The 11,528-nt window shown below is 38.1% G+C and overlaps 4 protein-coding genes across 7 annotated transcripts; 3 read left to right on the forward strand and 1 right to left on the reverse strand.

Moving 5' to 3' along the window:
* Positions 1 to 929: 929 nt before the first annotated feature.
* Positions 930 to 3,464, forward strand: LOC106372357 (mediator of RNA polymerase II transcription subunit 19a-like). Of its 2 annotated transcripts, none has more exons than XM_048742383.1 (7): positions 930 to 1,213; positions 1,740 to 1,804; positions 1,891 to 2,183; positions 2,266 to 2,496; positions 2,581 to 2,640; positions 2,720 to 2,866; positions 3,186 to 3,464. In XM_048742383.1, the coding sequence occupies exons 2-6, from the start codon at positions 1,777 to 1,779 to the stop codon at positions 2,768 to 2,770; spliced, it is 663 nt and encodes a 220-aa protein (XP_048598340.1). In that variant the 5' UTR covers positions 930 to 1,213; positions 1,740 to 1,776; the 3' UTR covers positions 2,771 to 2,866; positions 3,186 to 3,464. The 2 variants fall into 2 exon arrangements, with proteins under 2 accessions (XP_048598340.1, XP_013668011.2); XM_013812557.3 differs by having other exon boundaries at positions 3,198 to 3,464.
* A 680-nt stretch (positions 3,465 to 4,144) lies between these two features.
* Positions 4,145 to 6,854, reverse strand: LOC106372356 (geranylgeranyl transferase type-2 subunit beta 1). 3 transcript variants are annotated; one of them, XM_048742384.1, is made up of 11 exons: positions 6,715 to 6,854; positions 6,324 to 6,377; positions 6,073 to 6,223; positions 5,735 to 5,851; positions 5,549 to 5,615; positions 5,320 to 5,468; positions 4,988 to 5,121; positions 4,804 to 4,902; positions 4,650 to 4,725; positions 4,442 to 4,572; positions 4,145 to 4,355 (listed from the first exon to the last, which is right to left on the reverse strand). In XM_048742384.1, exons 1-10 carry the CDS (start codon positions 6,739 to 6,741, stop codon positions 4,478 to 4,480), a joined length of 969 nt encoding a protein of 322 aa, XP_048598341.1. In that variant the 5' UTR covers positions 6,742 to 6,854; the 3' UTR covers positions 4,145 to 4,355; positions 4,442 to 4,477. The 3 variants fall into 3 exon arrangements, with proteins under 3 accessions (XP_048598341.1, XP_013668009.2, XP_013668010.2); XM_013812555.3 differs by having other exon boundaries at positions 4,145 to 4,572; XM_013812556.3 differs by having other exon boundaries at positions 4,145 to 4,572; positions 6,073 to 6,220; positions 6,715 to 6,853.
* Positions 6,855 to 6,977: 123 nt separating this feature from the next.
* Positions 6,978 to 10,491, forward strand: LOC106372355 (dihydropyrimidinase-like). Its single transcript, XM_013812554.3, has 13 exons — positions 6,978 to 7,190; positions 7,580 to 7,753; positions 7,836 to 7,887; positions 8,093 to 8,362; positions 8,442 to 8,653; positions 8,770 to 8,890; positions 9,020 to 9,107; positions 9,199 to 9,277; positions 9,390 to 9,477; positions 9,568 to 9,608; positions 9,687 to 9,739; positions 9,827 to 9,983; positions 10,063 to 10,491. Exons 1-13 carry the CDS (start codon positions 7,098 to 7,100, stop codon positions 10,258 to 10,260), a joined length of 1,626 nt encoding a protein of 541 aa, XP_013668008.2. The 5' UTR covers positions 6,978 to 7,097; the 3' UTR covers positions 10,261 to 10,491.
* Positions 10,492 to 10,714: 223 nt separating this feature from the next.
* Positions 10,715 to 11,473, forward strand: LOC106372354 (splicing factor 3B subunit 6-like protein). The gene is made up of 2 exons (XM_013812552.3): positions 10,715 to 11,241; positions 11,329 to 11,473. Exon 1 carries the CDS (start codon positions 10,790 to 10,792, stop codon positions 11,162 to 11,164), a length of 375 nt encoding a protein of 124 aa, XP_013668006.2. The 5' UTR covers positions 10,715 to 10,789; the 3' UTR covers positions 11,165 to 11,241; positions 11,329 to 11,473.
* The last annotated feature ends 55 nt before the right edge of the window (positions 11,474 to 11,528 follow it).

An 11,528-nucleotide genomic window follows, 5' to 3' on the forward strand; every position in this document is an offset into this window, starting at 1 on the left:
TAGACAGCCAATATCTTTCGGTTGTTCCCCATACCTTCTAGCATTTCATTCTATCCACACAGTATGCATCGTCGCTTGCAAAGCATACCGAAAGATAAAGGTCTTTGTTTGGTTGAGTCTCGGGTTAGACTGTAACACTTTAAGCACGTTCCAATCTGTGGTGAAGTCATCTTACATAAGACCTTCGATTAGCTTTCTCCATATCTGTTCCGAGAACCAGCAGCCAAATAACAGATGGCAAACAGATTCCTGCTCTTCATTGCACAATACACAGTACAAATATGATATCAAAGTCCAAATATTTTAAAATACCTGTAAATATCAAATCTCGCTAACTTTAAGTTTAGTTGTAGTAAGTCTTAAACATGAGAAAGATGTATTAAGAAGTCCCACATCAAAAAATAAATAAATTGATAGTAATATATGAACGAATGATAATCTTTCATTCTTGAACTTTTTTTTAGTATAAACTAAGACCATTACTAATATATATCTTAGAAATTAGTGAGTGTCTTGCCACAAAATATATACTTATTATATTAAGAGTTAGTTGAGTAATATTAGGTATGATGGGAGTCATTATAAGTAATTTTTCTATTATATATGTAGAAATTAAGGGAATTGGTTATTTTTGAGTGCTATTTTTGAGTGTTTTGCTATTTTGGTCATTTTATTTTTGATTGTTATTTTTGTGACAAAAATTTTAAAAAGTCTATTCGAGAGAATTGTCCTTATTTTTTTGATTTTACGAGATTAGAAAATGTTTTTTTTAGTAGAACAAGTAGTACAGTATTTTGTTATCAGCTTAAGCTTCTAGGAGGGTCGAGTTTGAATCGATAATTTATGTGTATATTTGGGCCGTACACAAGTCGCGTGAAGCCCACGGGGAACCCACATTAAAAAATAAAAACAGCAACAGAAAAAAATAAATAAAAAGACAGGAACCATGGGAACGGTTTTTTCCCGATTGGTTAAGAAACAGAAACTCTTGTTGTCTGTCTGGTCTCAAACCCTAAAGTACTCTTCTCGGCTCTCTCCCTCGATCTCTGTCCCCTTTCTCCTCCAATCACTTCCTTTTTAATCAAATTTGCGCGGGAAATCTAGTTCCCAAGAAACCAACAAACCAACCTTTTCTCTCCGTTAGAGTGCTGGATACAGAGCCCCGTAGCTAGATTTGATTTCTCCAACGAGATCTGGGCTTTGTCAAAAACGTGTATGTCGCCTTCTTTCTTCTTCTGCTTCATCTCTCAATTGTATCTGAGCTTTGTCTTTGTGCTGTTTTCAAATCCCTATCCTCGATCATTCTCGTGTTCCGGAATTTTTGAGCTGCTTTTTATCGACTCTTAAATGTATTAATATTATTTTTTTGATCAAAAATGTATTAATATTATTATTATTATTATTGAGAACTTTCGTATAGAAGTAAAGATAGAAAGAAACTTTCTTGTTGACTAGGTGATACCAAAAAATTCATGGACTTGATTCATTCTCTTTACCAATACAATACTTTTCCAATGTCTAAGGTTTTGTTTCCAAGAGAGTTTTGATAGCTAATTCAGATATTTTGTTAGCTCTAAGTTTTGTCGAGTCTCCAACAACTTGGATCACTATGCAATATGAGAGCTGGTGATTAGCTAGAGTTACCATTTTTATTTTTTAGTATTTTCATTTGTTTGAGCTTCAAATTGTTAGTTTATGCACTAAGAGTTTCTTTGTAATTTTTCGTTTCGTATTGCCAGTGATCATGCAAAAGCAATCCAGAGAGTGATAAAGAAGATGGAACCTGAACGTACAAAATTTGGAGGTAAGCTTGGTTTCAAATTTGGAGCTCATTTTCCTCTCTTTGGATCATCTTTGTGGTTAATGTTCTGCTGGTTGGTATGAGTGCAGGTCCTAAAGAGCTGTGTGGTGCCGTGGATCTTCTATCCCAATACAAACTATCGCAGCATCATGAATTCTTTTGCAAAAAGTCACTTTCCGCGTCTCTATCCGATTCCCACTATCTTCATAACGTGGTGGGGGACACAGAGATCAGAAAGGGAGAAGGAATGCAATTAGATCAGCTTGTTCAGAACATGTCACAGAGCCGGGAGACTAATAGTACCCGCATCCAACCTTTTGAGATGGATGAGCTTATGGAGGCTTTCCAACTCAGTGATACGACTCCTGTTGAATTGCCTCTTGTAAGAATCTGCTCTCAGGTCCTATGGAGATGATTGACCTTGGTACTGGGACATGAACACGCCTTGTTTTTTTTCTTTTCAGGAAGAGAAGGGAGCGCCTACAATACCACCCAAGTCAAAAAGTGAGTCGAAAGATAAGGACAGGAAGCATAAGAAACACAAGGACAGGGGTAAGGACAAAGATAGAGAGCATAAGAAGCACAAGCACAGGCATAGAGACAGAAGTAAAGATAAAGACAAGGATCGAGACAGAAAAAAGGATAAAAATGGCCACCATGATTCGGGTGAACACTCTAAGAAACATCATGATAAGGTAAGACGTGTTTGTTTTGTTGCTCTATAAAAGTTTCATGTATATTGTTGATTGCGTGATCCTATGGAGTTACTGATATTTCAGAAAAGGAAACATGATGGGGATGAAGATCTAAATGACATTCATAGGCACAAGAAAAACAAGGTAATGCTAGTGCCAGGGGGACTAAGCATTATGTCTTTAGTAAATTTATTGATTCGGCTTTCTATTTATCTCGTTGCAGCATAAGAGCTCAAAGCTGGATGAGATGGGTGCAATAAGGGTTGGTGGCTAGATTGTTAGACATTCCCAATTCTGTATTCTGCAATCCAGTAGGTGTCACGGAGGAGGTTTAGAATCACTTTTCAACTCACTGTAGACTATATATTAGGTAAGCATCTCTGTACTATACTGTCCTGTCTCTCTTTGTTTAGTTAGCTTGGCGCTTTCTTGGCTATCCATCGTTGCATTTCAGTACAATTCGTTTTGGTATTCCAGGATGATCCTTCATAGAACGTATCTGTCATAATAATCCTTACACTGTTTCCATAATCTCTTTTTAGGAGGGAATGGTTTGTCGTTACAAATTTTGGTGTACTCATGTTTCTGGTGTTCTTTACGTTACTGAAGTAGAATTAACACATCGTTTCCTAGGGAACATACACGTGTCTTAAATTTCAAGTTGTGTTGGTTTTGGCTTTTTGAACAAGAGGACTTTGTAGGTTAAAATCTCTTATTGGTGAATTCATTCCTTGAAGAAGAAGAGAGGGGAAGTTTGTGAAGAAGAAGAAGAAGAAGAAGCAAAATTCGTATCACGCAATTGATTTGGTGGCAGCTTTGTAACATTTTGGTCTTGGGGGGTGTTTTCTTGTTCCATGTCTTTTCTGTCTATAAAATCAAAATACACTCGCATTGTTTACTCTTATTCATGTAAAATAATCTGTTATCCAGTTAATGTTGTTGAAAAAGGAACTATTCGTGTTCCAATATATCTGTATGCCACAATATAGCTTACTTGTATAAGTCGATCACAATATCTGGTTGACTGTTTTCTCAAAACGGTTGTCGTATCAGTTTAAGTACACGCCTATGAACGTTTCCAAAAATATTTCAATCAAACACAGATTAACTTTAGAAGCCATCCCAAATAGCTCGCCATCTTTTACTCTTCTCCAGTCACAACCTATCATAAGGCATCCTCTGCCTTCCTTTAACATCAGATTTCTCATCTGCATCTTCTGTTTCCATCTCAGCTTCTTCCTCGTGTTTTTTCAATGTCGCAACATTTGACAAGATCTTCTGTACTCTTCCTTGCTTTTTTAAATGTTGAGTTCTCCAATTGCTGACTATTGCATTCAGCTCCTCTTTAGAGATTGTTGTTGCATTGTGCTTGTTTTGAGGTCTTATGAGAGTCCAGAAGATCCAATGATCTGAGGCAACATACCAATTAGACAAGGGCGACATGTTTTCGCCCCTTCACCATCTGTTATTGGTTTGGTCTACCAGAGGGAGGTTTTTGAGCTTCTCCTTCAAGAAACACCCTCCCACAATCTCCGCAAGCACAAAGGCTGATCTTTAAACCAGCTCATGTCCTAATGCTCTCAGTGTTGGTTAAATAGTATTGAACATTCTGATAACCACTTTTTCAAGATTTAAAGCACAATCAAAGTGGAGAAAGAAACAGTAATGTGATTTATAATGATAATAATGTAGCAACACAACTTCATTCCTATTGGCATTAGAAACCTTAAGAATCTCCCAACAAGTAATACAACATTAAGACTGTTGAGTCTTGCAAAGTTCTCAAGGAATTGACCCAGAATTGCAATCATCATATCTTGCACTAGTAGATCACTTGAATCCACCCAGATTGCAATCTCCTAGTTGACCATGCATAAAAAGGAACTTCTAAAACCGTCTTAAGTAAACCAATGAACAAAGTAAGAACAGTCATATGTTATTTAACCATTTGAGTGTCATACACCACTGCAAGCATATGCCTTCATTTGGTTAGGAGAATTCGATTGATGACATCAACAGGCAAAGCGTAGGCTGGATCAATTGCTTTCACTCCAGGATACTCAAGTAGGGAAAGCCCTGCACCAAATTTGAAGAAATGAGACTTAATTTGAACAAACATGAGCTTAAAGAGACAAAACTAAGTTAGTAATTACCTGCAACTCCAAAGTAGGTGTGGAAGATATCAACAGCATCGTCGGGTCTGTCGGAGATGCCTCCGTTCTCCAAATCCTACTCAAATCAGGAAATATGAGAGCTTTAAAGCAAATTAGCAACGATACGACTTGTCTTGATATCTTGAAGATAAACCTGACAATCCAAGATGAACTTGACAAGCTTTGCTTTGTCGATCCAGTGAACTCTATCTATCATGATTAGGCTCGATAGGACCCACCACGAATAGCAAACCTTGCAATAAAAACAATCAAAAATGTGTTAAGAACTAGGGAAAGTATATAAAGTCTCTCTAACTGTAGAGGAGCTTAACGCCTACATCAGGAAGCTTCTCGGGTCGACCATTTAAACCCCCTGACTTGACTTGTCTTTCACATAACCACCAACCAAGTAAGTCCTTATCAACATGATGGAGGCTCCCGGTGATAGCAAGAGCACCCACGCAACAGAAAACTGCAAGAACAGGAGAAACAAAATAAATAATAAACATCCAGCTACCATGAAACTTTCCAATACTGTCTACACAATTGCTATAACACCTCCACTTAAAAAAACAAAGCGATGGGATATGACTAGTTAACTCAAACAATTGCAAGTAACAAGCGGGAGGACACAGGAAAAAAAGAGAGAGGCTCAGATAGCATAACATACTCTGTCCTGCATGTGATTCTGCTCCAGGTGTGCACCCAAAACCACCATCAAGGTTTTTGCAGCTAACAATGTAATCAACTGCCTTCACAACATTGATTTTGTCAAGACATTTCAATATTGAGAGACAGCAAATAGCAATGTAAGAAAACCTACAAAAACAGTCACGTAGTTAGATTCAACAAAGTGAAATCACCAACAAAAAAACATAAAAATGTCTCCTTCCTACTACCTCGTATCTACTTCTCCCCACATATCTCCAGAGAAGGATCCATCTTCATTCTGCAGACCAGCAACATCTAATTTCGGATATAGGAAACCATAATGATATCTATCATAAACAATTTGCAGCATTTTTCTTTGCTTAATAATGTGAGCGTCCCCACCATAATTAAAGAAGCTAATTGCCAAAGGATACAGCTTGATACTTTTCCAACGTCAAGAATGTCTAGTTTGTCAAAGAGGGCCAAGATTTGAACAGCACTCAGTGTATATAAAACATGTGGATCATGTCCAGTATTTCCAGCAAAGCCACCTGCTCAGAGAAACACCACTTGTTTTAAACTTTTTTTACTGAAGCCATATCTTATGATTGGTAATAAAGATGTGAAATCCTAGCAAGTCCAATGGTCTCCATATAATTTTCAAAGCCTAACCTCATGTATCATTTTTTTTATAGTTATCCTATTGGTAAGTAAAAAAAGCTGATCTGCAAAACCGTTTGGTAGAGAAAAATAATACTACTAAGGTACACACCAGATTCGTGCTGGCAGGTCATGAGCCATGAAACGACTTCGTCTACGGAAACAGATCCCAGCTTGTCGAGTAAGTCAAGAGTGGTGAGTCCCCAGTACGCACCATTCATTCTTAGATGATCCATCACCACCGACTCAAAACTCTCTTTCTTCTAGCAGGTTAAGATCATTCGAAAACAAAAATAATAAGTTACAATCACAGTGACATAAAACAGTTGAGAATGAGGAGAGTGGTGATATAGCTTCTGATACCTTTTCTGACATGAGAATGTAACGTACATGCTTGTCAGCTACAAGCTGACCCATCTGCCACAAATTATTCACAGAAGATTCAGTAAACTTTGCACAAATTGAAGAAATCACCATAAAAGACTTTAACTGCAAGGTTAGTTTACTTCAATGAGTTAAATCTCCATAATCATTAAACACTTGAGACATCTATAGTTAAGAATCTAAAGAAGTATAAGCTAAAGCTGATCAGCTACGCATAACACAAAGTATAAGTTTTTAAGCCCAAATAATATATGACGAGGAGATATGAAAATTGATCAATAAGCACATTTTCATCGGATAACAAAGAACGAGACCAACTTGAACTAGAGATCGGACAAGATCATAGAATGAGAAGTTCGTATTTGGTTACCTGGGAGGAAGAAGAGGAAGAGCTCATCTGCTTTGAACACAGAAGACGAGTCGCGCGATTGGAGGGGATTGAAGAAGATCGAAGAGAAACTTCTTAACCTGTTTTCTCTAAGGTCTAAAACATCAAACCTTCTTCCTTGATCAGAGGGTTATACGGAAACCGCGAACCGGCCGGTCTTACTGGGTTTTCTATACATCAACAGAAAAGCCAAATCGGATTCAACCGGTTTTTATTCTAATTGCGGTTCAACATTCCATTTGATGTTGCTTAGCGTTGACGAACATTTGATCAGCCAATAGCAAAGTGCTGGAACAATAATTAGGAAGGTGAATTATATAAACACAGACGTGGAGAGAGATCTTTCGTCAACAGCTTCTTCATCAATGGCGCTAAGACCTATGGAAGATGCTATCTTCTTCTTCATCTCTCTACTTCTTCTGCTTCCGTCTCCGTCCGTCTCAGATTCGGCCACTCAGGTGTGTGTGTTTGATCGAACACTCGCTCTTGTTCTTTTCTTCTTCACGCCTTTGAACCTTCAACTGACCAGCTTCTGTTGTTTGATCTGTCTCTCTTATGAACTGTTCATCCTATTGACTTGGGTTTGTTATAAGGAACAAGCTCAATCCAGTTTAAAAAGATATCTAATCTTGTCTAAGTCTTGAGCTTGATTTTAAGCAAGTAACAGTTAGTTTAAGTTACTTGCTAATCCAATTCATTAACTTACAAGAAATTGAAATAGAAAAAAGATAAACTTTATTGACTTGTGATTTCTGAAAGGAAGTGAATCCAGACACACGATCTGACAGTCGATTATCAACTGTCTGATGAGATTTGAATTATGTTTCTTCTTTCTTTTTTGTTACAGTTTTGTAGTGCAGAGAGAGGGTCTGGTGTGGAATCTTGTGGGATTCCATCTTATTCTTCTTCATCGACAAGGATTTTGATCAAAGGAGGTACAGTTGTGAATGCACACCATCAACAACTTGCTGATGTCTATGTGGAAGATGGTATTATTGTCGCCGTGCAGCCAAACATTAAGGTATTAACTATCTCCCTTTTAATCTTGTATCCTTTTTATTTTTGATCTGCTTGAATATTCTCTTGTCACTTTGTATCATCAGGTTGGGGACGAAGTTACTGTACTCGATGCTACTGGGAAGTTTGTTATGCCAGGTTAAAATCAATTCATAGCACTTGATACATTCATCAGTTTTCGCCTTTTTCTTCTTCTTATACATGGTAGTGGATGCCTATGATCACGTATATGAAGTTTTGTTTCCACAGTTATATATAAAATATATCTGATCCTAAAAGCATATTTGCTTCTAATTAAAAATGGTTAGCCTTATCTTCTTATTCTTTTCTTCTTTATAAACAGGAGGAATTGACCCTCACACGCACCTCGCCATGGAGTTTATGGGTACAGAGACTATTGATGATTTCTTCAGTGGCCAAGCAGCCGCCTTAGCTGGTGGAACAACTATGCATATAGACTTTGTTATACCTGTTAATGGGAATCTGGTGGCTGGTTTTGAAGCCTATGAAAACAAATCCAGAAACGCCTGCATGGATTACGGTTTTCATATGGCCATCACCAAGTGGGATGAAGGTGTTTCCAAGGACATGGAGATAATGGTCAAGGAAAAGGGTACATGTCTAATAGTTTTGGTGTTTTAAGTTCCATTGGCTATGATGAAACTGAGTGCTTTTGTCTCTTTAACTTGTAGGTATCAACTCTTTCAAATTCTTCCTAGCGTATAAAGGATCGCTCATGGTCACTGATGACCTCCTCCTCGAAGGTCTTAAAAGATGTAAATCACTCGGTGCTTTGGCGATGGTTCATGCTGAAAATGGAGATGCGGTTTTCGAAGGCCAGAAAAGAATGATTGAACTGGGCATTACTGGTCCAGAGGGTCATGCTCTCTCAAGGCCTCCTGTGGTAATCTAAGCCTCGTATTATCTAATAAGCTTTTCTCTTCTCCTGTACATATTTTCTCTTGCTTCTGTAAACTTGGTTCAAGTTAAAAACCGAGATACTTGTTTGACATATGGCAGCTTGAGGGAGAAGCCACTTCACGAGCAATTCGTTTGGCTCGCTTTGTTAACACGCCTCTCTATGTTGTTCATGTGATGAGTGTTGACGCAATGGATGAGATTGCTAAAGCTCGAAAAGCAGGTTCTCTTTTCCTTTTCTTTTTTTCTCTGCTCCTTGTATGGAACAATCATTAGTGTAACATATAGGTTCATTTCTCGAGTCCTTGTCAAAAGATAAAGAGTTACCTTTTATCTATAAAATGTATTTCAGGGCAGAAGGTTATTGGAGAGCCTGTTGTGTCTGGATTAATCCTCGATGATCATTGGCTTTGGGACCCTGACTTCAAAATTGCATCCAAGTAAGAAATTCTCTCAGGTCTTCTGTTCAAGAGGTTCCCATTTATTCTTCCAGGTTTTTTCATTCAAAGTTTTTTTTCTTCAATATTTGAGGTATGTCATGAGTCCACCAATTAGATCAGTAGGCCATGGGAAATCCCTACAAGAGGCCCTTTCAACAGGAATCCTTCAGGTTTCTTTCCGTGATATGCGTTAAGTAGATAAACATAAGCTATAAACAGAAACGTTTAGATCATTTAGAAAAAACAGAAAAAAAAATCATTTTCTTGGCATTATCTCTGCAGCTTGTAGGAACTGATCACTGCACTTTCAATTCTACACAAAAAGCTTTGGGACTTGATGATTTCCGCAAAATACCTAATGGTGTTAATGGTATAATCTTGTTCTCTGCGCTCAATTGTCTCTGCTTCTGTGCTAATATATTCTAATTTATAAAAATACTTTGGACTTGTCCATGTTTAGGCCTTGAAGAACGGATGCACCTGACATGGGACACGATGGTGGTAAGTACTCATTCATCAGCTAAAATCTTCTTTCTTTACATAAGTTTTTAATCGGTTTATTATATCATAATAATCCAGGGGTCTGGCCAAATCTCTGCTACTGATTTTGTTAGAATAACCAGCACAGAGTGGTATGTTTGCCATTAATCACTGATTTTATTGATATCGATGATATGCTTTTTGATTTCATTTTATTGACTAATGTGTTTGATTATCAGTGCCAAAATTTTCAACATATATCCACGGAAAGGAGCTATCCTTCCTGGCTCGGATGCAGACATTATCATACTGAATCCAAACTCAAGCTACGAGATTAGCTCAAAGTCTCATCACTCAAGATCCGACACTAATGTCTATGAGGGCAGAAGAGGACAGGTAATATTCATTTTGCAAATCCTCTCTCGACTGATATGTATTAAAACAAAAGTTCTGATGACAACATTTTTGTTCTCAGGGAAAAGTTGAAGTGACAATAGCGGGAGGACGAATCGTATGGGAAAATGATGAGCTTAAAGTAGTTCCAGGGAGTGGCAAGTATGTAGAGATGCCTCATTTCAGCTACCTTTTCGATGGGATTGAGAAATCTGATGCTAACTATCTGTCTTCCCTTCGAGCTCCAGTTAAGCGTGTCAGGTCTGAAGCTACTACTTAAGTTGCAAGTATCACCATCTGCAAATTAATCATTTGATTCTGTAAGAATAGTTGTACATAACATTACTTTTTTCAACAAGATCTGAAGAACGATTATGTATAAAATCTGTCCTCTACTCCAGTTTTTTGTTTGTTTGTTTGTTCGAGCCTTGATCTCTCTGTTCTCTATATCAAGAACAGATACCAAGATCAAAAGAAAGATTATGAATAAAAGCTGTTCTATACTCTAGAATTGATAATATTGTGTTGTAGCATGTACTCTTCACTCTCCAAGAGAGAAAACTGTCAACACAACGCTCAAAAGCATCCAAATCACAAACTTCACTTCTAATGGGCCTTTTAATTGGGCTTATAACTATTAGACTAACTTGACTTAACACCGGCAATAATAGGATTCAAAAGACGGTTTTACCCTTTGGTTAATCCGTTTATATATATACCAAACATCACGGAAACCGTAAGTACTAGAATTCTATTTTTCCGACAGAAGATTTATCTAGGCGACAAGGAGAAGCAGGAGAAGCAGAGCTATGACGACGGTCAGTCTCCGCAAGCAAAACACGAGGCTCCCACCGGAAGTAAACCGCGTGCTCTACGTCCGGAACCTCCCCTTCAACATAACGAGCGAGGAGATGTACGACATCTTCGGCAAGTACGGCGCGATTCGCCAGATACGAATCGGATGCAACAAGGACACGAAAGGCACGGCCTTCGTCGTCTACGAGGACATCTACGACGCGAAACAAGCCGTGGACCATCTCTCCGGGTTCAACGTCGCGAACCGGTACCTGATCGTGCTCTACTACCAGCACGCGAAGATGAGCAAGAAGTTTGATCAGAAGAAGAACGAAGAGGAGGTTGCCAAGTTGCAGGAGAAGTATGGTGTCTCCACCAAAGATAAGTAAACACGTGTCCTCGATGATTCGATTCTGCGATTTAGGGTTTCAATTGGGGAAAGGTCAAACCTTGTTGCTTAATCTTGGTATGTATGTTGAACCAATTAATGAAAAAATCCTCTTTTCAACTCCATGTAGCTATTAATGTTACAAAGTGTTGTGCTTTGATGCAGTTGATGATCTGGATTGGTTAGTGTTTGGCTAAGAGGTTTAGTGTTCTGCGATTTAGGGTTTCAATTGGGGGAAAAATCGAACCTTTTTGCTTAATCTTGGTATGTATGTTGAACCAATCAATGAAAAAATATCTCTTTTCAGGTCCATGTACCTATTGATGTTACAAAGTATTGTGCTTTGATGCATTTGATGCACTTGT

The sequence above is a fragment of the Brassica napus genome, chromosome A10, assembly GCF_020379485.1.
Source record: "Brassica napus cultivar Da-Ae chromosome A10, Da-Ae, whole genome shotgun sequence".
Classification (NCBI taxonomy): Eukaryota; Viridiplantae; Streptophyta; class Magnoliopsida; order Brassicales; family Brassicaceae; genus Brassica; species Brassica napus.

What these genes read in the sequence shown, in the direction of transcription:
- LOC106372357 (XM_048742383.1), top strand. Translation starts at nt 1,777, where the DNA reads ATGGAACCTGAACGTACAAAATTTGGAG. An exon ending in TGAACGTACAAAATTTGGAG is followed by an intron (nt 1,805 to 1,890) that starts GTAAGCTTGGTT and finishes GTATGAGTGCAG; the next exon opens with GTCCTAAAGAGCTGTGTGGT. An exon ending in ATAGGCACAAGAAAAACAAG is followed by an intron (nt 2,641 to 2,719) that starts GTAATGCTAGTG and finishes ATCTCGTTGCAG; the next exon opens with CATAAGAGCTCAAAGCTGGA.
- LOC106372356 (XM_048742384.1), bottom strand. Translation starts at nt 6,741, where the DNA reads ATGAGCTCTTCCTCTTCTTCCTCCCAG. An exon ending in GACCTGCCAGCACGAATCTG is followed by an intron (nt 5,852 to 6,072) that starts GTGTGTACCTTA and finishes TTCTCTGAGCAG; the next exon opens with GTGGCTTTGCTGGAAATACT. An exon ending in CGTTGGAAAAGTATCAAGCT is followed by an intron (nt 5,616 to 5,734) that starts GTATCCTTTGGC and finishes ATCCGAAATTAG; the next exon opens with ATGTTGCTGGTCTGCAGAAT.
- LOC106372355 (XM_013812554.3), top strand. Translation starts at nt 7,098, where the DNA reads ATGGCGCTAAGACCTATGGAAGATGCTATCTTCTTCTTCATCTCTCTA. An exon ending in CCGTGCAGCCAAACATTAAG is followed by an intron (nt 7,754 to 7,835) that starts GTATTAACTATC and finishes TTGTATCATCAG; the next exon opens with GTTGGGGACGAAGTTACTGT. An exon ending in TTTCAACAGGAATCCTTCAG is followed by an intron (nt 9,278 to 9,389) that starts GTTTCTTTCCGT and finishes TTATCTCTGCAG; the next exon opens with CTTGTAGGAACTGATCACTG.
- LOC106372354 (XM_013812552.3), top strand. Translation starts at nt 10,790, where the DNA reads ATGACGACGGTCAGTCTCCGCAAGCAAAACACGAGGCTCCCACCGGAA.